This window comes from Zeugodacus cucurbitae, chromosome 2, assembly GCF_028554725.1.
Source record: "Zeugodacus cucurbitae isolate PBARC_wt_2022May chromosome 2, idZeuCucr1.2, whole genome shotgun sequence".
Taxonomy (NCBI): Eukaryota; Metazoa; Arthropoda; class Insecta; order Diptera; family Tephritidae; genus Zeugodacus; species Zeugodacus cucurbitae.
The window spans coordinates 28,751,159-28,774,406 of NC_071667.1; the positions used below are offsets into that span (position 1 = coordinate 28,751,159).

General features: G+C 35.0%; 2 protein-coding genes across 2 annotated transcripts; both read right to left on the reverse strand.

The window, feature by feature from the left end:
• Positions 1-5,116: 5,116 nt before the first annotated feature.
• On the reverse strand, positions 5,117-8,574 carry Cyp309a2_4 (probable cytochrome P450 309a2). Its single transcript, XM_054225785.1, is given in 11 exon segments — positions 5,117-5,236; positions 5,323-5,584; positions 5,679-5,795; positions 5,798-5,920; positions 5,980-6,103; positions 6,190-6,612; positions 6,911-7,012; positions 7,086-7,196; positions 7,582-7,720; positions 7,888-8,191; positions 8,517-8,574. Coding segments are annotated over 10 exon segments (1,638 nt in total). The 3' UTR covers positions 5,117-5,236; positions 5,323-5,447.
• Positions 8,575-13,546: 4,972 nt separating this feature from the next.
• Positions 13,547-15,506, reverse strand: LOC128919939 (probable cytochrome P450 309a1). The gene is made up of 4 exons (XM_054225790.1): positions 15,492-15,506; positions 14,123-14,195; positions 13,800-14,063; positions 13,547-13,705 (listed from the first exon to the last, which is right to left on the reverse strand). Exons 1-4 carry the CDS (start codon positions 15,504-15,506, stop codon positions 13,608-13,610), a joined length of 450 nt encoding a protein of 149 aa, XP_054081765.1. The 3' UTR covers positions 13,547-13,607.
• Positions 15,507-23,248: the final 7,742 nt, after the last annotated feature.

Sequence of the window (23,248 nt, forward strand, 5' to 3'; positions counted from 1 at the left end):
CTGTGTTCATTGAAATCTAGCGCTATCTTTCATACGGCAGCAATGGAGTGATGGCACTCCATAAAAAATCTGTGGCAAATTAATTACCAACAAACTTTCGAATTTACTTTCTCACGCGTTCAGTTCTATTTAAGCTTGATATTGTGGTTACAAATAAAAGCAAAACATAAATTTAAACAAAAGTGTATAAATAAAGATACTTGTTTCTTTTCACTAAATGAGTAATTTATGCGAAAGAATATGCAACAATGCACATTATTCAGAGTCAAATGAATGAAGAATATCCAGTACCGATGTATATGTGCAATACTATATGTATTATGACCTCGACATTTTTATACTCCCGTAACAAAGTTTCTAAGAGAGTATAATAGTTTTGTTCACATAACGGTTGTTTGAAAACCAAAAGAGTTATATCTCACTGGGTGGAGATATCGGAACAAAACTTTACACAAATATTGCGTTTCTTGTGTGACATCTTCTCCTTCTTCTTGACTGGCGTAGACACCGCTTACGCAGTTATAGCCGAGTCCACAACAGCGCGCCACGCATCTCTCCTTTTAGCAGTTTGGCGCCAATTGGTAACACCAAGTGATGTCAGGTCCTTCTCCACCTGGTCCTTCCATCGGAGTGGATGTCTCCCTCTTCTTCGGTTTCCACCAACGGGTACTGCATCGAACACTTTCAGAGCTGGAGCATTTTCGTCCATTCGAACAACATGACCTAGCCAGCGTAGCCGCTGTCTTTTTTATTCGCTGGACTATGTCAATGTCGTCATATAAATCGTACAGCTCATCGTTCCATCGTCTGCGGTATTCGCCGTTGACAATGTTTAATGGACCATAAATCTTCCGTAAAACCTTTCTCTCGAACGCTTCTCCACGCTTCTGCACCATAAAGTAGGACGGGAATGATGAGAAACTTGTAGAGTTTAATTTTTGTTCGTCGAGAGAGGACTTCTTGTGTGACATCAGCCTTCTTAAAATCACCGAAATCGGACTATAACATTTCAAGGCCCCAGATACCGAATATGTGAACCTCAGGGCTTGAGGCAAATTTTCTCTCGAAATTATCGATAGAATATCTCACAGATATTACCACAGCCCACATATACTATACATATATAGTGATTATCGGTATTCTAGTGGACTCTATGCCGATCGAATTGTGTGTTTTTTTAACAATAAATATATAACTTGCAAGAATATAAAATGTTTGGTTACACCCGAACTTAGGCCTTCCTTACTGCGTTTATTACTTTTTTATAATTTTACAGCATTTGTTTTCTTTGTTATTATTAAAGTGATAGATAAGAAACAAGTGAGCACTTACTGAAATGTTTATCTTGATTCTATAATAAAAGGTTTTGTAAATTGGGATAGCTTAAAGCGTATGCTTCTTTATCTGTAGTTCTTTTTTAGAAGAAGTTATTATTATTATTAAGTTATATTAGTGAACTGAATGCATAAAAACTCACCACCCAATATGCAATATTGGCACTGCAAATTCGCATTTATTGAAAGCACAAATCTCGCTACTAACCGCAGGGCATAGCCTTTGATATCAAAAGATGAACCGCAAAGCTGACTCATAAGCGATCGAGTCTTGATCGGTCATAGGTATGACGAAGTAAACACGCAGTGACCGCTGATATATGGTAGTGATTTGACGCAGCTTCAATGAACAGCGAGAACAACAAATTTCCGCTATAACAAGCTAATCGAAATTGGCGTGATCTTTAGCGTGATGGCAGTAGAAATATTGTATTTAGGTTAATGGCTGAAAGTTAGAAAATTTAATATTGAATGCAGGACAAATTCTATAAATGCCCAAAGGAGTAAAGGGTTACTTCGTAAATGCTGAAAAATATCACGCATTTCTTTCGTTTCGTACGATAACACTCAAAGTGTATTTGTTTCACTATATACATATGTACATATGTATTTGTATATTTGCAATTTATGAGGCTTGAAATTGTCATTGTTGATAACGATAGTGATTAGAGAACAAAAACTCGAAACTTCCTAGGGGAGTCGACACTTCACACAATAAGACTTTACACTGAAAAGCGGTAACAACAAAGTTGCTCTTAACAGCGTTTTTTAGTATGTCCAATATGTTATTCTTATCGGAATTGTTATATGTATTATAAAGCCGTGTGAACTGAATACTGACAGTTTGTACTTTGACTTGATATATATTTCTAAAATGGAGCTGGAGTTAGCTGAATGAGAAATTAGCCAAACCTATCATTACTAATCACAAAATAACCAAAATAACAAGGAAACGAAACATTGAAGGGAGAAAATGAAATATTAAAGATGAATCTCGTGACGCAGTTGAGTTGTTGTTGTTGGCTCGATGCAATTCAATAGTTGGAGTGAGATAGAACGAAAAAGAAGATGAATAAAGAGTGCATGGAAGCAATTCACCGCCTGGAAGCTACAAGCAGTTAATGACTTAATCATACAGCAAAATAATTTTTGTGACACGATTATACTCGTTTGAACCAGGAAAGGATTAACTAGTTTTTATGCGTTTCAGATGATAGAGTAAAGTCTATTGGTCTCTATAAAAACTTGTGATTCGTAAAAACAAAAGAACAAAGTTGAGTCTAATTTTAGCTCATCGAACATTGGATTGATTTCTGTACATTTAATAATATTTGGTATTAAAATTTTAAACTGGAAGCTTTTATTCACAAAGTACTTCTTCAATTTTAAACATTCCCATGAGATCTTCTTCTACTCAAAGGAAACAAGGAATTAAGTAACATAGTAATAATGTTCTCAGAGCACTCACCCTTGCGGACTCTCCTACAACAATTTGGTGTAATGAAACCGGAGCGGAGATTGTTTATAAACTAGAAATACTAACTTTGCGAATTCCCAGTCTTCAGAAGTCGAGTTAAATCCGTCGCTTCGCAAAGTTTCATAAATATTTTATTTCTTTTATCAATTTTAGATTTTACATTTTTTGGTTATGTGCTAACCAATACTTGTTTAAACAATTTGTTATTAAATTGCCACTGAGAACCCTCTTCAGTACAAAAGAAGCGAAAGAAGCAATGAGTTCCCATAGTTGTGCAAATATATAAAAATTACATGATGCAAATAATGTAAAGTAATTGCGAATCCAGAAAAAAGAAGGTACACACTTAACAAGAAGCAAATTGCAGCTTCACTTCACTTAAAAAATGTGAAACTTGCAAGAAACTGAAAATCGCAGAGAAGAAATAATCGGAAAATTAGAGGCGAAAAGTCCACACAATTTAGAGTTACTGTTTCAGGCGCAACTGAACAAAAATAATTTCAGCCTTAACTCATTCAAAGTAAACAAAGTCTTCAACTTATTTACAATGCAACGCGTTCGAACACCCACCTTCCAGCTGCAGGCGCCAAAGAAGACCAGCGCTTGGAACACTTTGTGCGGGCGATGTCTTTCTTCACGCTTTGGTTGTTTGTTTATTACCGTTGTTGTATTTTTGTTTTTTTGTTCGTTTTTGTAGCTGTTGATTGCAGTGTTGATGCTTGTACATTCGCAGCAGCTTCTGGTGGCACCGGTGCCAAATATACGACACCAATATAAAATCACCCACAATTTGTGAATGGCGCTGAAGTCACAGCCGAAGAGCACAAAGCAGAGACAAAGGAGGACGGACAAAGTTGATGGAGGCTGCAACAGCAATGAATGGGATTTTTCCCCCATAGACCCATTGAACCCAATAATTATCGTCTTGCCGAAGTGGGCCATTCATTGAGGTTAGCTGCGTGTGAGTGTGTGTGTGTCTCTCTGGCATGGCATGGCAAGCAAGTAGAACAACAAAAGGCGTCAATGAATGCAATGTCAGCATCAGAAGCAATTTTGACAAAGTGTTGCACGGTTAGGAAATTCCAACAATTTTACACTTTTGTTACTTTTGGGTGCAAAATGCTGAAAATGATATTGCAATTGCGAAATTATTTACAACAAAAACTCAGGGGAAATCTGGGAGAGCTGGAAATTTAACAAGAAGGGAAGGTCTAAGTTCGGGTATAACCGAACATTTTATACTCTCGCAATTTATTTATTTAATTTTGTTAAGATAACACTCAATGTGAACCATATATTGAGCATAAAGTCCACTAGAATAACGTCTAGTCTCACTCTGACAACTCTGAGCGATTTACATATGCACTGACATGCAGCGATGTATAACTAGAAGTAGCGCTATCTTCCCGCATTGTTTCTTGCTTCTACTCTGACATCTTAGAGCACAAAAGGGAGATGCATTCAGAGAAAAGTGTCGTCCACACTCTGGGTCAGTTGTCGCCGTTATCGTTTGTATTACAAAACAATAGCTTGTTGTTCCTTCCTTAATTCGTATTGCATAGGTAATTGTATTTGTAATTATCGATTCATTCGTCGGTGAGTTCTGCAATTCTTTCTTGAACCATTAAAGAATAAAATATACGTAAATTATTAGGATGAAGATTAATTTATTTCATAAGAATAGAATTAGTTGTATTTAAAAATAAATTTATGGTAGCTGAGAATATTGAATCTCTTCCTCTATTTAACACGGCTTATAGTCTCTCATATTCTAACCAAAACTCTCCATCTACACCCATTATGAACGTTGGTGACTCCGGTCGCGTTTCAGGTATAGTTTCTGCACAGCATTTCACGCGATAAGACGTGAGACAAGTTTTGACCTCCGCCGAGCCCAGGTGCGTGCCTGAAAATAATTTAAAACTCACATTCTGTTTCTTCCTTGGAAGATAGTTTGATGCCTTAATTTTTTTTAAAATGGTAACAGGTTCGACACTTACCCGCACATATTCGGGGTCCACTACCGAATGGCATGAATATGCCCTTTTTCATTAAGTCCACATGTGCCGCATTGTTGAAGCGCTCCGGGTTGAATTCCAAAGGCTTCGGAAAGTAAATATGGGCACACTGACCACATCGCCCACACGGATCGGTATTATCTGACCATTACCGACATCAAGTTCCGTGGGCTCCGTACAAATGCGGGCGTAAAAGGCGACAACGGTGATCAAACGTATAGATTCTAAAGAAAAGAAAGATTTAGCATGCTGTTTAAGAGAGATTTTTTGCCAATGAAATTACCGTGAACACATTGATCCAAATAAGGAAGACTACACAGTTTCTGATAGCTTACAAAGTCATCCTCTTCGAGATTCTCCAATATTTCAGCTCGCAATTTTTCCTGATATTCCGGATGATGTGCTAACTGTTTGGAGAAAGAATTTGAATATTAGTAGTATTATTAGTCTTTGAACTTACATTTAAATCATTTTATTCCGAGCTGTAACTTACATAAAATATTGTGTGAAAGAGCACTGTTGCCGATGTTTCGTAACCATCCAGCATTGTGGTCAGTATATGTCCGACCAATTCGTCATGTGATAAAGCCTTCTTTTCTTGCAATTGTCGCAGATGGTTTAGGAAATCCACACTATTCTGGCTATCCACATTCTTGGCTCGCATTGCGATCGCGTTTCAGGTATAGTTTCTGCACAGCATTTCACGCGATAAGACGTGAGACAAGTTTTGACCTCCGCCGAGCCCAGGTGCGTGCCTGAAAATAATTTAAAACTCACATTCTGTTTCTTCCTTGGAAGATAGTTTGATGCCTTAATTTTTTTTAAAATGGTAACAGGTTCGACACTTACCCGCACATATTCGGGGTCCACTACCGAATGGCATGAATATGCCCTTTTTCATTAAGTCCACATGTGCCGCATTGTTGAAGCGCTCCGGGTTGAATTCCAAAGGCTTCGGAAAGTAAATATGGGCACACTGACCACATCGCCCACACGGATCGGTATTATCTGACCATTACCGACATCAAGTTCCGTGGGCTCCGTACAAATGCGGGCGTAAAAGGCGACAACGGTGATCAAACGTATAGATTCTAAAGAAAAGAAAGATTTAGCATGCTGTTTAAGAGAGATTTTTTGCCAATGAAATTACCGTGAACACATTGATCCAAATAAGGAAGACTACACAGTTTCTGATAGCTTACAAAGTCATCCTCTTCGAGATTCTCCAATATTTCAGCTCGCAATTTTTCCTGATATTCCGGATGATGTGCTAACTGTTTGGAGAAAGAATTTGAATATTAGTAGTATTATTAGTCTTTGAACTTACATTTAAATCATTTTATTCCGAGCTGTAACTTACATAAAATATTGTGTGAAAGAGCACTGTTGCCGATGTTTCGTAACCATCCAGCATTGTGGTCAGTATATGTCCGACCAATTCGTCATGTGATAAAGCCTTCTTTTCTTGCAATTGTCGCAGATGGTTTAGGAAATCCACACTATTCTGGCTATCCACATTCTTGGCTCGCATTGCGATCGCATCCTTGGTCAGCTGAGAAAAGAATCGATTGGTGTCCTCTGGAAACACACGTTTTTGTACAAAGGGACGCAACCAAGGTAACAGCAATAATTTAAAGTAAGTCTCCATTGAATTAAAAATATATTGCAGCCACTTGGATTGCATTTGTAGATAAATATTCGGTTCATCGGGTTTTGCAAGCGCATTCGTTTCAATGCCCCACAGGAACTCACCCAAAACATTCGATGTAAAACGAAAGCCGAGCTTTGGGAATGTGTGAGAAATTATTACATTTACATAGGTACACGAAAATAGTTAATGTGAATCTAATATTGAGTTAAGTTAAATTAATTAAGCTTGCTGGTAGGACATTTTATTAAATTTTTCTAAACACTATTCCAAAAGAACACACTCATCGTTAAAACAATTATAAATTGGTAGACCATATAGCTTTGTATCATCTAACTTTAGCCCTAAGAACTCTTATTTCTCTTCGATAAGGGTTCAGTATTCTAATGAATGAAAGTATTTTGCAGTTATATATGTATATGTATATACATACATTTTTAGTTTCAATAACTGCATTGCCTTGTGCAGTTTTTTCTTCAAGATACTTAGATAGTTTTTCAGCACAGTTTTTAAGAATTGGAAATGCCGAACTTAGCTGAAAAATCATAGGATAAAGAATAAAATATGAATATTTGTTTAATAGCTTATGAAATTTAACAGTAAATTACCTTATTTTGTGTTAATCCCGTGACAACTTCAGCACGTTTCGTTTTCCATGAATCATCACTCGTAAAAAACGGATTTTGCGCAGCTAGTTTGTCTGCGTTTCTATCATAAATCTATTTAAAGTAAAAATATGTAATTCTTATATTATTTACATTGAACTGCTTATCACTAAAACATCTGTATTTCCTAGTAAATGATATCGCTGAGACAACTGATAATGAAGTGCGCTGTATGGAAAAACGTGGAATAACATCCTTCTTCATGTGCAATACTTGCAGTAGTGACTCCAGCAAAAAGAAACGAAAACTCACACCAAAGTTTCTAATAAATTTTTCGAAGATTGTGAAAGTTCTCCGAGTCAACTTTCAACAATGTTTCGCTTAATTTATCTTATAATCCTTTGTTAATTTTGTAGCCATAGTTCTTCAATGTTATTTCCATAATCTGTTTTACTTATAGCAGAACACGATTGAATCACTGCAATATCTATATACTTACCCAATTAGCCGCTAAATTGCCACGAAACTTGCCAAAATTCTTCACCAAAACGTCCTGAGCCAATTCCGGGTCAAGAATTAGAATTTGTGGATTTCGTGTCAAGAAGACGCCAATAGCGCGATTAGTCCTTTTGTATTTGCTGGAAATTGAAATGAAATATTAAAGTTTTTAGCTGAAAAAAAATCTGTTATATCTATTATATGGGCAATTTAAAAATAACAATTATAATATTATATATAATATTAATAATGGCATGCTTAATAAATAGAAACGATTATGTAAATTAAGTTTAAAAAATCCGCTTACCTATAAATCTTATCGACATCATAGACGAGTGGCCGCTTGCCGGTTATCGCGCTAGGAAAATTCCCCAAAAATATATTCGGCTTCGGACCAGTCAAGCCTAATTTCTTAAAAACGCCATGATGCCAGGTCAAATACTTATAGACAAGAGCGATTAGAGCTGCGAGCAGCGCCAAAGTGACCAGAAGTGTTTCCATTCTTGTACTGACTTTATAGCAAGTCTGAATGCAAAATGAAATGTTCTTATCATGAGAATCGTCTATTACTACTACTCGTAAAATGTACACGTTTTTTATTAACAAAAACTCTTAAGTGATTAACAATAATATACTTATTTAATGAATAAACATTGATCATAGTCAATATTGGTAATTAAAACGAGTGCAAAAAGCAAATATTCCAGTTTTTGTTTAAATGGAGATTATAAAATTTTATTTGCTTGCAAGTGCTAGAGAAAATGTATTTTATTTGCACACATGCGCTCATAATTAACTATATGTCACGAGTCATGAAAAGGAAACTAAAAGTACGTGCATCTCCAGAATATAATCCACTGTATAGTTCGTTTTGTTCGATAATCCGACATTCTGAAAATGTATCTATGTATAAAGGTGAAAGCGTCCACGACCTACTTCCTTTATATACCAATAAATTCAAATCTTGGTTATTGGAAGATATTATAGCAGCCATCGATTGGTTGGAAAGCAACAACAAAGTTATCTGGTTCAATTCGTACGGGAGAGTATGCGAATACCTCATTAAAACTTCTAACGCCGGTTGCTGAGTGCTACCAAGTTTTGTTTTACACATGTTAGGACCATTTTACTATTGTGAAAGGCTCAAAGGACAAATTACTGTCAAAATAAAAAAAAATTGTTATACACAAATTTGAAATTGAAAAGGGCAGGCGAAGATAAATCGTAAGTATTTTTGTATTAAATTTATTGAATAAAAAACTTTAATAAAAATTAAATTTATTTCAGAAAACGTAAGACATGGACGGTGATTGAAGAGTTCAGTGCGACCAAGTATAGACAATTCAATTTGAGTGCTGCCAGTTCGTATGAAAATTTGGAAAGTTTGTTCGATTGGCTTGTCTATAGCAGTTAGCAGATATATAATAGTTCAGAACTTTCTTATGCCTACTAAAGAACCGCGCTTTTTTAACCCCGTCTGCTTTCGAAGTGTTATATCATGCGTATCAAATAATGAAAATAAAAGTAATAAAAGCCGCGAACAAAACCCTTATACTCTTTGAACAGCATGTTGCGAGGGTATAAAAACTAAAAATAATTGCGATCTAATAATAACACTTGCTAAGTAGCGTACATCAGAGATCTGCATTGAGTAATAATGAAATTAGTGCACAAACTCATGAGCCAAACAAATTGGTGTAAATGAGTACTAATACAAATATCAAAAATGACAAAGACTCATTTCCACCAAACCAAAAAAAACTCATAGTATTTCTACACTTATATGTGCCGTCAATTTATGACTCAAACGAGCGTATATTAAAAATTTCATTTTACTCACTTGTTCATTGGTCACGATGAGAATAAACTTGAATGAGCTCGCTACACTGATCGGTATGAGTGGAATTGTGACTTCGTAGCTGAGCACGAAAGTAAAGATACCCAGTGAGAACTTTGTCACATTACATGTTTCATTATTTCATTGAACATGCATTTTCGTGCGTCTTTATTTATTTTCAATACATTACTATTAAAAGATATATATTAGAACCTAAAAGTATTAACTTTACTGTCATTAATTAACTTAAAACATTAAATGTAATACACGACATCAAAGAACAAAACACATCGTTAGTCATTTCCCGCAGGGCACTTTTGCCTAGCGGCGGCACAGCCTTCGTCAGTTTTACTTTGATCCTATTCGTATAACTTTATTTATTTAGCTATACTATTGGTGTTATTTTGGTGGTATGGCTCATTTTTGGTTAACTTGACTGAATTATTGGCTCATGAAACAATTGAGCACTTCAACGATACGTATGAAGAGAAACTTACTCATTTTTCATGTTCTCGCTTTGTGTGCTGTGCGTAAATGTGTTTTAGTGGATCTTTGTGTTTGATGATTTTTGACTTATATGCACTAATACTACTTTTTGTGTTACTCAACCAATGACTCAAAAAAGGGAATAATTGCAGTTCTCTGGCGTACATTTTGCAGCTGTTTAGTCGAGCAACTCTCTCTCTCTCTCTCTCTCTACTTTTCACTTTATTACTCTCATCTAATGAAATGCAATAATTCCAAGCATTTCGGCTGGAGCTTTTGTTCTTCTACTCATCCCTCGGTTTTTGTATTTTTGTAAACAATAAACAAATATCTATGTGCATGGGGAAATGGGCGTAAAGCATTTGATTGGTGCTTATCAGTGTCTTTATTTTTTTCAATCAGCGCTTATCAGTACTTTTCTACTCGGTGTGTTTAGATTTGTATAGACATAAGTGTGTATGTGCATAAGTAAGCACTTGTATGTACATATGTATATAAAAAACAAATATCATAATAATAGCAATTATCAAGCAAATTTATTAATATTATTTCTATATTTATAAACATTGACTTATATAAATATAAAGAAATGGACGCTTCTTAGGGATGACATTCATTTCATTACGATATTGTTATCGATTTGTTTGAATTAAATTTTTTCAAATATATGGCAATGCTTCTTAAAAAATTGAACGGGCTGTAACTACTATCAAAGATATATTCAAATTAAAATTCTTAAACCTCTGAAATGTAACACCCTCATTCTAATAGTACTCTCAGCCTATATATGATCAATAAAAAAGTTGTCTTTTCCCGTGTATATGTTATGTGATTTGACCAAGATAAATACGTGGTTTGATAAAAAATAAAGGGAGTTGCAAAATTTAAAATATCACGGTTTGAAGTACCCCTGAAGTACGCTTAAATGTTCCGCTTTCATTGCTTTCTTTTTCTGTAGCAGCGACTTAGGTTAGAAGTGTTTTTATGAGCTTGGCGATTTTCGTTTGTAAAAGCCTTCGCTTTTTTAGGCTAAAAATAATACTGTAATGATTCCATCGCCTCCATATTCGCCAGACATTACTCCGCGTGACTTTTTTCTATTTACAAAAATAAAGAAAAGCTTAATGGTCCGACGTTTTACAAGCAACGAGAAATCCCAAAAATATAGTTTGAGAAGTGTTCCGACGATCGGAGGAAAAGTGGCATAAGTGAATAATAATCAAATGAGGACAACAATAATATGGACTAATAAATAAATTCTAAAAAAAGGAAAACTCGCTTATTTTTTTGAGTATTCGTATATGCATTTCCAAAAGCTTATTGATATAAAATTGCTATGCCTCTTCTATATTAAAAATAAATTTCATATTAAATTATTGTATTGGTAGCTTAGAGGTCGTGTCTGTATATATTTATGTGCTTTTGAGTCGATCATTCTAAAACAAAGTAATAACGGGCTAAGTTCGGGTGTAACCGAACATTTTATACTCTCGCAATTTATTTATTTAATTTTATTAAGATAACATTCAACGTGAACCATATATTGAGCATAAGGTGCACTAGAATATCGTCTAGTTTCCCTCTGAGAACTCTGAGCGATTTACATACATACAAATCGCTCATTTACTTGAATAGTGTCACAACTCAAAAAAATCGCCTTTTTAGGAGAGCGATTTAAAGTTTTCACTTGTCTCTTATTTAGCACTTATAGAAAAATTACATCAGTTTATTGACAAATCTAGTGGACTGTAATATATTAAATACAATGTTGAGCATAAATGGACCAAATAGAGTGTAATATGTCTTCTTTGACCCACTTTGAATTATGTCGTTATTTATGAAAAATATAAAATATAAATCAATCAATCATAAGTCAAATGCGTCGTTTTTGCTGAAAAAAGCAATATGAAAAATTTAATAAATTTTTGGCCAATATCGTTGTAATACAAAATGTGTCGTTCTTTCTGAAAATAAAACCAAATACACCTTTTCACAATATGTGTTTTAACACAAAATATATCGTTATTTCGTAAGCAAAATTATAACTAATTCTGGCACAACTGAGAAGTATCGTTATTGTGGTTAAAAACTAATGCAACATAAAAAGTTTAAGAACGGCACATTCTTATATCACGGTTTATTTTCCTACGCATCGGAATGAAATTTTTATACAATATGGACAATGAAATTGCGCACATTTCTGCATACTCAACTCAAAAATCGTGTTTTTTGAGTTATGACACTATTCAAGTAAATGAGCGATAGTAGCGCTATCTTCTCGCATCGCATCTTGCTAGAGCCCAAATGGGAGAGAAATTGAGGGTAAAGTGTCGTCCACACTCTGTGTCAGTTTGCTTACAGTTTGTGACATATTCAAGCGAAAATTGTTCCTAATTCATAATTCGTAAAACTCTTTGTTTTGTACATAAATATGCGAAAATTATTCGGTTGAAGATTAATTTATTTTATAATTATAGAATCAGTTGTATTTAAATATAAAATAAAACAAGTAAGGAAGGGCTAAGGGCTATTATATAATACACAATTTGACCCACATATTCGTCATATAAATATATTATATAAAGTCCATTGAAAGTTGGAAACCCTAATATTAGGTTGGGGCCTTGAAAACATATGGTCCGATTTTGTCGATTTTTAGAATGGGACTGCCACACTATTAACATAGTATTTATGCAAAGTTCTGCACCGATATTTTCACTAGTGCTTACTTTATATATTGTAAAGTAAACGATTCAGATTGTCTTCAAAGTTCTGGTACGTATATAGAAAGTAGGCGTGGTTTTGAAGCGATTTAGCCTATTTTCACAACATATCATTGGGATGCAAAGAAATTATTACAAACCAAGTTTCAATGAAATCGATCTAGTAGTTCCTAAGATATAGGCGTGGTTTTGAAGCGATTTGGCCTATTTTCACAACATATCATTGGGATGCAAAGAAACTATTACAAACCAAGTTTCAATGAAATCGATCTAGTAGTTCTTGAGATATGGTTTTTGACCCATAAGTGGGCGACGCCACGCCCATTTTCCATTTTGTAAAAAAATCTGAGTGCAGCTTCCATCTGCCATTTCTTATGTGAAATTTAGTGTTTCTGGCGTTTTTCGTTAGTGAGTTAAACCACTTTTAGTAATTTTCAACCTAACCTTTGTATGGGAGGTGGGCGTGGTTATTATCCGATTTCAACTATTTTCATGGTGTGTGGTGGGGTACGTAAGAGAATCGACTGCAGAAAGTTTGGTTTATATAGCTTCATTGGTTTGCGAGATATATACAAATAACCGATTTGAGCGCGGGGCCACGCCCACTTCCCCAAAAAAATTACATCCAAATATGCCCCTTCCTAGTGCGATCTTTTATTCCAAATTTTACTGTTATAACTTTATTTATGGCGTAGTTTTGACACTTAATGTGTTTTTGGTTTTCGCCATTTTGTGGGCGTGGCAGTGGACCGATTTAGCTCATTTCCGAAAGCAACCCTCTCAAGGTCTCAAGGAACATGTGTTCCAAGTTTCATTAAGATATTTCAATTTTTACTCAAGTTATCGCTTGCACGAACGGACGGACAGACGGACAGCCGGACGGACAGACATCCGGATTTCAACTCCACTCGTCATCTTGATCATTTATATATATATAACCCCATATCTAACTCTTTTATTTCTTGGTGACACAAACAACCGTTATGTCAACAAAACTATGATACTCTGTGCAACAGGTTGCGAGAGTATAATTAGTTTCACAAGACAAGTTATGACCTCCGCCGAGCCCAGGTGCGTGCCTGAAAATAATTTAAAACTCACATTCTGTTTATTCCTTGGAAGATAGTTCGATGCCTTAATTTTTATTTAAATGGTAACAAGTTCGACACTTACCCGCACATATTCGGGGTCCACTACCGAATGGCATGAATATGCCCTTTTTCATTAAGTCTACATGTGCCGCATTGTTGAAGCGCTCCGGGTAGAATTCAAAAGGCTTCGCAAAGTAATCGGGATTATGGTGGTAACTAAATATGGGCACACTGACCACATCGCCCACACGGATCGGTATTATCTGACCATTACCGACATCAAGTTCCGTGGGCTCCGTACAAATGCGGGCGTAAAAGGCGACGACGGTGATCAAACGTATAGATTCTAAAGAAAAGAAAGATTTAGCATGTTGCTTGAGAGAGATTTTTTGCCAATGAAATTACCGTGAACACATTGATCCAAATAAGGAAGACTACACAGTTTCTGATAGCTTACAAAATCATCCTCTTCGAGACTCTAACTTATATAAAATATTGTGTGAAAGAGCACTGTTGCTGATGTTTCGTAACCGTTCCTGGTGCGATCCTTTGTTCCAAATTTTACTTTTATAACTTTATTTATGGCTTAGTTATGACACTTTATGTGTTTTCGCCATTTTGTGAACAGCGGTCCGATTTTGCCAAAAGCAACCGAAAGCAACCCTCTCACGGTCCCAAGGAACATGTGTTCCAAGTTTCATTAAGATATCTCAATTTTTACTCAAGCTATCCGTTGCACGGACGGACAGGCAGACATTCGGATTTTGACTCGTTTCGTCACCCTGATCATTTTGATATATGTATATAACCCTATATCTAACTCGTTTAGTTTTATGACATACAACAACCGTTATATGAACAAAACTATAATACTCTCTTAGCAACTTTTGTTGCGAGAGTATAAATATTAGCACATAACTCTTATTGGTGTACTACAGTTAATTATATTTAATAATAATTAGATTTATACCTACAAATGTTTGTGAGTTTATTTGCCATGTTGAATTGCTTTGACGCCGCAACTTTAACGTTCATTAAAAAGTTGTTTATTGACGTACACATGCATATAAATCGCACACATAATTAATGGATACAGAACAAATTAAATTTCCTCATTCTAATTAGATATTTGGCTCTTTAACATGAACGATGTGTTAAGTTTGATTGTCTGTTGAAAAGTGTATATGTGTCATGAGAAAATAACTAATAATTCATCCAATCCACAAATTAATAGCTACATTTAGCTCTAAATTTAATTTTCGCTCTCAATGTATGGATATTGTGGTTGCAATATTCTAAAACACTAATCGCCTGTGACCGAACACCTTAGAATTCAAGGTTTCTAAATCGTTTTATTTGCATTAATACATAGATGAACTTGTTGCTGATTTATTTACTTTCTAAGAATTCCCTTTCTTTACTTTTCGCGAGCTAAACACAGACGAATGATAATAAGAAAGAATATAAAAATTCGAATGAAATAGAAAGTATGATGCAACGTTTTACCAAAGAAACTATTTTCTTTCAGTAGAAAGTAACTTTGAACCGAAGAAAGTAACACGAAGTAAATAATACATAACATGAAACACAACAGCAACGAAACACAAAACTAAAAAACTACAATAGCAATGAGATAACTCTTACAACATCGCTTCGTGTTGGTATCATCATCACAACTTTTATTAAGGAATATAGTAAAACTCATCAACTTGATTGATGTTCTTCTGCCGCGAACAGCACCGTCATTAATGTTATTAAAGCGAAAAAGAAATACCTCTGTGTCTGGCATCATTATCGGCCGCTTAGAAGCTTCTAAAGCGTGACAACGGCACACAAAATTTCACACCAAGAAAAAAAGAAACCCAAAAATAATTTTTAAATTCTAATAAATTGACAGCTACCACATACTATGTTTATGTGGAAAAAATTGAAAAATCATAGAGTTGGTTAACAATGTTGTTTTCGTTCAACGCGGCGAGCACAGTTCAAGCAACCCTACTAATCCTCATCTAATACCCATAGCGCTAAACGTCATTGACCATAGCTCAAGTCGGCGCGTTCACTGCCATTCCTGGATGCCAAAGGGGTAATTTGTATAACAACAGGCCAATCAATTTCGTCACACAACTCTACAAGCAATGCGACTTCGTTACTAATAAGTTAGACACGCCTGATGGGTGATTAGTTGTTCATTACAGCAAATATTCTGATTTTTTAAATGATTCTCTAATTTTGTTTTTAAAAATTTACCACTTACATTAATTTCAATTTAAGAGGACAAGGTTGTGGTTGTATTTTTATCTATTTTCTATTGGAATTAATTTTGCAGATCTCCATAAGTATCTTGTATATACAGAAATACTAGTATTACTTAGGATCTAAAGTCGGTCGCTATTGACAATAACCACAAAGCTATTGTTTGACTGAACTATATTTATCAAAGTGACAATTTGATTTGTCATCCTGGAAAAGGAAGACCCCTACTATAGCTCGGCATTTGATTCTTCATTTTTCAAATGAGCGTAAAATATCGTGATAATTCAATCTTCATCAACTTAACCCTCTGAAATCATCGACATTGCAGTATTCTCTCAATACCATCGTGAACACCTTGAGTAAGGTGTGGATGCAATAACTGACCGTGGTGACATTGCTGAAACATAGAGATTTAGTCATGTCATTCGATTTAAGGCATTTCCGAAGTCTAAAACCCTTTGAAGCGATTAATTCTCAATATTTAAATCCTCCTTTTTGAAGTAAGAGCCAAAAGTGGTATAATAACAACGTCATGTCGTAGCTCTCAAATCAAATCAGGTAACGGTACTGTATTTATAACAATAATTAGTCGGCGTAAAAATTGTCACGGTAATTAAATTTATGTACAAATTCATTTATCTATCAGAAATATTACTGATTACTTTAATAAGTTACTCTTGGCTACTCGCCCATTTCGCAATTGAACAACTCATTCTAAAAATATTTTTTCTCACACATTCAACGCTTAATTTGGTAACATCTGCACAAAAATATTTGGCTTTAATAACAATTGATTATTAAAAATTCTTTTACGTGCTATTTGCTGTCAAACTTAATTACTTCTAAATGAGATGCTTTCAACCTGTCTTAAACCAAAGTATTTACATAGATAAATATATATTTGCTGATTTATTAAGTATGTATGTCTAAAGCATAGAGTCATAAACATTGATGTTCCAGCGAAAACTATAAAAACAAGTAAAGAACAAGTTTGGGTGTCACCGAACATTTTATACTCTCGCAATTTATTTATTTAAATTTATTAATATAACAAACAATTTCACTCACATATTCGGCATATAAATGGTATAAAGTCCATTGAAAGTTTGAAAATATGTAATATTAAGTATATGGGAGTTAGGTGAAGTTATGACCCGATTTCAATCATTGTTGGAACGGAGACATATTATTAGAAGAAACATATTCTCTCAAAATTTCTTCAAAATATCTGAGAGACTTAACTATAATTTCGGTAAAAAATTGGTTAGAAGTACTGAGGTCCTCATATTCGATATATAGGGTCTTGAAAACTTATGGACCGATTTCGATTTTTAGAAGGGCGATGCCACTCTTTAAATACAGTATTTTTGCAAAGTTCTGTATAACATTATTGTAAAGTAAACTATTCAGACCGACTTCAAAGTTCTGGCATATGGGAAGTAGGCGTGGTTGTGAACCAATTTGGGCTATTTTCACAACATATAATTGGGAAGCTAGGAAGATATTATGAACCGAATTTCATTGAAATTGATCGAGTAGTTTCGAAGATATGATTTTTGGCCCAAAAGTGGGCGGAACCACGCCCATTTAAAATTTTGTATACCATTTTGAGTGCACCACTTCTGTACCATCTTTATAATGAGATTTAAGGCTACTGATGGTTTTCCTTACTGAATTAAAGCATTTTTAGGAGTTTTCAACATAACCTTTGTATGGGAGGTGGGCGTGGTTATAATCCGATTTCTTCCATTTTTGGACTGTATAAGGTAGTACCTAAAAGAAACGACTCTTGAAAGTTTCCTTGATATATCTTTGGTAGTTTGCGAGATATGTACAAAAAACTTAGTATGGGGCGGGGCCACGCCCACTTTCCTCCCACTTAATTTATGGATGAGTTATAGCTTTTTATATGTTTTCGGTTATTGCCTTTTTGTGGGCGTGGTAGTTGTCCGATTACGCCCATCTTCGAACTTAACCTTCTAATGGTGGAAATACGTCTTCTAAGTTTCATCAAGATATCTCAATTTTTACACAAGTTACAACTTGCACGGACAGACATTCGGATTTTGACTCGTCTCATCACCCTAATCATTTTGATATATATAACCCCATATTTAACTCATAGTTAGTTTTAGGACTTACAACCAACAGTTATGTGAACAAAACTTTAATACTCTCGTAGCAACTTTGTTGCGAGAGTACAAAAATTGCGTATGCTTGTATATAAATAATATAATGTAGATATGCTAAAATCCATTGATTGGAATATCACTCTTGATAAAAAGCTGAATTCACTGAAATTGTAGAGCGCAACGTTTGATACTACAATTTAAATCACAATTATCAAAAAAAAATTTAATTATATCATACTTCAGGGGCAAGTATTATTAAAAAAATAATATTTTTAAAAAATTTAAATTCCCGTTATTTTTTGAACACACCTCGTATGTTTGAATTGATCTACCGTACAGCCGAACTGCATGTTTCCACACTTTTTCGGCACGTTTTTGAATTTTCGTATCTGGTGATATATCATGAAGATTTCCAGCTGCCTTGGCTAAGAGCAATGAACAAACCAAACCGATACACGTGCGAGCCACTCTCTTCCCTTCGTCGTCTCAACGGTAGTGCTCCGTGAGTGCGTGCTTTGAAATGTAAGCAAAGAAAAATGCAGATTCCTCAGTTTATTTATGACATTCATTAAAACGGAAACTAATTCACGATTGCTTGTCAACTAGGAAAACAATGATCTGATAAAAAAATTGCCACGGATTAGATTTGTCGAGAAAAACATGTGAAAATACAGCAAATACAACAACTGCGCTGAAAACAAACAAAGCCAAAGCACAGAGCTGATGAGATAATCCCTTAACTCGGTTTGGATGAGCCGCACTGAATTGGATTTTCAAATGTATGTAAATAGCCGCAGAAATGAAATATTACAGTTAGGAAAAACCAAAAAGCCACAAAAGAAATAAATATAGCAGCAGTGACAGTGGCGGTCAAATAACAGCAAACATGTTTGCCTTCAAGCAAATTTATAATTTGGTGATGCCCCGTTTAATGATGAGTTAGTGCGCGGGCAAGGCATGTCAGTTGACCTTGAAGAAAAAATTTGGCCTTGTCTCCTGTAAATATTATTACTGCAACTATTATATTTTACATTTTTTTTTTTCTTACGAACTTGAAAATTTCCGTAGCTAAATAATACCGAAGTGGAAACGTTCGAAAAACGCTTTCTATGATGGTGCTTGAGACTACTTTTTCTTTGTTGCAGAGAAAAGACATATTTATATTTCCATTAGACATATTTTTTATGTTTTTCTACAGCCCAAAATCAACTTGATTTGAAGACATTTAACAATCAACACTTCAAAATATTTTCAAATTATTCTTGTCTTTAGTTAATATTTAAAGCCAAATTTAAAGTTTTTTTTCTCGAAGTTGAAAATTTTAGAAGTAAGAAAAAGGCCTTTATATCCAAGTGATCTTGAGCACAAAATTTTATTTTTTTGAAATTTTAAGAACAAAGTCCATTAGGGATCAGTTTCCCAATTTTTAAAAAACTAGTGGTTTATTGACTATGTTCCATTTGTTCGAAAAAAGTCTGTTTGGGCTGGCTGTTAATGTTGTAATAAAGACCAGTTCGAAAAGACACTGACTTATAACTAAAGAGGTACAACAATATCTGATTCAGTTAGTTTTGAAGTATGGCATCGCGCATTGCCTGGTAACTTACCTTACATATATGTATGTAGGTGTATGCCTCCGACTTTCCTACAAATCTACCAAACAGCATGAAAGTAGATATAATGAATTCATAACGGTTTGTGGCAGCGCATATCAAACGCAGTGCATTCGCAAACAAAGAATATATTTTTCCTAAACACACACAGGCATATATACATACACACTCATATCAACTCTCTATTAACAATGCAATGGGTTAAATTTTGCCTTTGTTGCCCATTTGGTCTTATTTTCCACTCCGTCAAGATCTGAATTAATTCAAGTGCCACAATTATATTTACAGCAGAGCTGAAGCACAGACAAACACTCGTACACTTGCATACATACACGTGTTTAGTCAGCATTGCAGGCTATGAGTCGGTTGACACATTTCCGTTGCTGCTCGCCAAAAATATGATTTACCACAGCTATAACCAAGTCCTTTTGCAAGTCGGTGCAGAAAAGTTAACAAATATGTACATAATATGTATATATACCTATCTACATGAGTACTTATTTGCTATGGGAATAGCACCACGTCACTGGGCTGGGCTGTGCTGCATCCATATTGTTGTTGTGGTAATTGTATTTCACTACTTTATGGCTGTTGATTTCACAAACTAATTTTTATGATGATGTTACAAATTTAAAAACGATTTTTAATTTAGACTCTTACAAATTTGAAAGTCATCTAATCTGCAACGGCTTTATTGTGAGGTATATTTCTATAAGTATGTATGTAATATTATGTATGTATGTAATATTATTATACAAAAACCCAAAAAAATAGAAGACATAACTTAATATAAATGAATAAAGAATTTAAGATCTTCATTAAAAAACAAGTAGGGAAAGGTTAAGTTCGGGTGCAACCGAACATTTTATACTCTCGCAATTTATTGCTATATTTTTGTTAAGATAACACACAATTTGACTCACATATTCCGCATACATATATAGTATAAAATCCATTGAAAGTTTAAAACCCCTAATATTAGATATATGGGAGCTAGGGGAAGTTATGACCCGATTTTAACCATTTCTGGTACAGAGACACACTATTAGAAGAAAAATATTTCCTTTGCATTAAATTAAGATATCTGAGAGATTTTCGGTGAAAAATTACCATACGCTACGGAGCTCGGATTCGATATCTGGGACATTGAAAAGTTATAGTCCGATTTCGACAATTTTTTCAATTTTTTCTGTGATGCCACAGATCATATACCCTATGGGCGCTAGTGTATTTATGCAAAGTTGTATTTGCTATCTTTTATAAAGTGAAGGAATAAGATGGAATTCAAAATTGAGTTATTTGGAAAGTTGTCGTTGTTGTGAACCGATTGCATCCATTTTCCACATGTGTCATCAGGATGTCAAGAAAATATCACTGAAACCTGTCGAGTAGTTTCTGAAATATGATTTTTGACCCATAAGTGGGCGATGCCACGCCCATTTTCTATTTTGTAAAAAAATCTGAGTGCATCTTCTTTCTGCTATTTCTTCTGTAAAATGTAGTGTTTCTGACGTTTTTCTTTAGTCAGTTAGCGCATTTTTAGTAATTCTCATCCTAACCTTTGCATGGGAGGTGGGCGTGGTTATTATCCGATTTCAAATATTTTCATGGTGTATGGTGGAGTACGTAAGGGAACCGACTGCAGAAAGTTTGGTTTATATAACTTTATTGGTTTGCGAGATATATACAAAAATCCTCTTTGGGGGCGGGGCCAGGCCCACTTCCCCAAAAAAAATTACATCCAAATAGTGCGATCCTTCGTACCAAATTTTACTTTTATAACGTTATTTATAGCTTTGTTATGACACTATATGTGTTTTCGGTTTTCGCCATTTTGTGGGCGTGGCAGTGATCCGATTTCGCCCAATACCAACCGTCTCATGATGCCAAGGAATATGTGTACCAAGTTTCATTAGGACATCTCCATTTTTTCTCAAGTTATCGCTTGCACGGACAGACATCCGGATTTCAAATATTCGCCATCCTGATCACTTTTACACATTAACTCTTTCAGTTTTAGGTGTTACAAACAACCGTTATGTGAACAAAACTATAATACTCTCTTGGCAACTTTGTTGCGAGAATATAAAAATTCTAATTAATATTATTCCAAGTCTTTCACAACATCCAGATGATATAATTAAATATAGAGTTTGATTTCTGAAAATTATATATGCAAAATTTTGCTTTTATTGCAACATTTTATGTGCTTCCACATGTCCTCAACTCGCATTAATCAACTGATACTCAGCATAAACAGCGCGTTTATGGGGCTCCAGCACAGTAATTAGGCAACGCGCTTATATCAAAACGGCGCCAATGTGTGCGCTGAGGGGAAGACACAAAACGCCATAGTAAGAGAAGAAGGAATACATAATAAGCAGAGAAGCAAATATGGAGTGAAACAAAAATGAACTGAATAAAGCGCTGAAAAAGCGAAAATCCCTTATTAGCCTCATGCAACTTTGTTAATTAAAAGTTAATTTGTTTTAAATGAGTTGCTGTTGAGTTGCCAAATAAATGAAAAACAAAAAATTAATAAACCATAGTAAAACAGCCACTGCATTAAGCGGAGCTAAGCGTCTTTAAAAATGGTTTAAACAGTGCTAATCACAGGCATGAAGCTCTCGAAATGATCGAAAAGTGTGCGCACCAGCGTGAACAGAGGAGGTGACAACCAGGCCGTGAGTCGTCAGTCCAGTGCAGCCAAATCAAAGTGCGGAAGCCCTGCCTGTCAATTTGACATGCAGTCGGATTATAACGGAAGCACACACACATTTGGCAATGTCACAACTTTGTCAGGTTCGTGTCTTAAGTCTTTTGTTCTGAGTGAGCGAATGTGGCAATATGTTGTTTACGTTGTGCTAATGTTTACTCAGTGCTTTATAGAATTGAAATTGGAAAAAGTGCGCTCAAACACTGTGGCAAATTGCATTCGCGACGGCTACTTAGGCAAATGCATGCAAATTAAAAAAAAAAATTACAAAAACTAAATCTACTGATTTAAAATAACAAAAACAAAAAAACGCCAGCAGTAGCACTTACAAACAAAAAAAAAAACAAAAGTACAACGCAAATTAATTTAAACTAAGCCAAACAGTCAGTTAATTTCATGCTAATTTCGTGCATGAATTGATTTATGTTGCGTCCATTTCGGCAAAATTATGAGCCAATAAAATTCTGCAACAACAACACGTTGCCTAAATAACTTGAAAGTAAGCAGCATGCAAAATCAGTTAGCATAAAATTGCAGCAAATTAACGTCAAAAATAAATATACAACAAATGGCCTCAAATAAAATATGAAAACAGTCAAATTAGTCGCCATGAAAAGTTCGCGCGGGGAAAAACGCCATCCCCACCGTTCGCTCGCCGCCGCCATCATCACTTTCCACCTAAAACGCTCCACTTGCAATTGCAACGACTCTTTCCATGTCCACTTGCTGCTGCCTCGCTTCGCTTTTGACTCATATACAGTTACTTAATTGCCATTTCGTTACGCTTTGTTGTCAAGTGGCGCTTCACTCAATG

Excerpts from the sequence above, each read along its gene's own strand:
- LOC128919939 (XM_054225790.1), bottom strand. Across the intron at positions 14,064-14,122 it reads TTTGGATCAATGTGTTCACG|AATCTATACGTTTGATCACC; the intron begins GTAATTTCATTG and ends TCTTTTCTTTAG. Across the intron at positions 13,706-13,799 it reads TGGACCCCGAATATGTGCGG|GCACGCACCTGGGCTCGGCG; the intron begins GTAAGTGTCGAA and ends AATTATTTTCAG.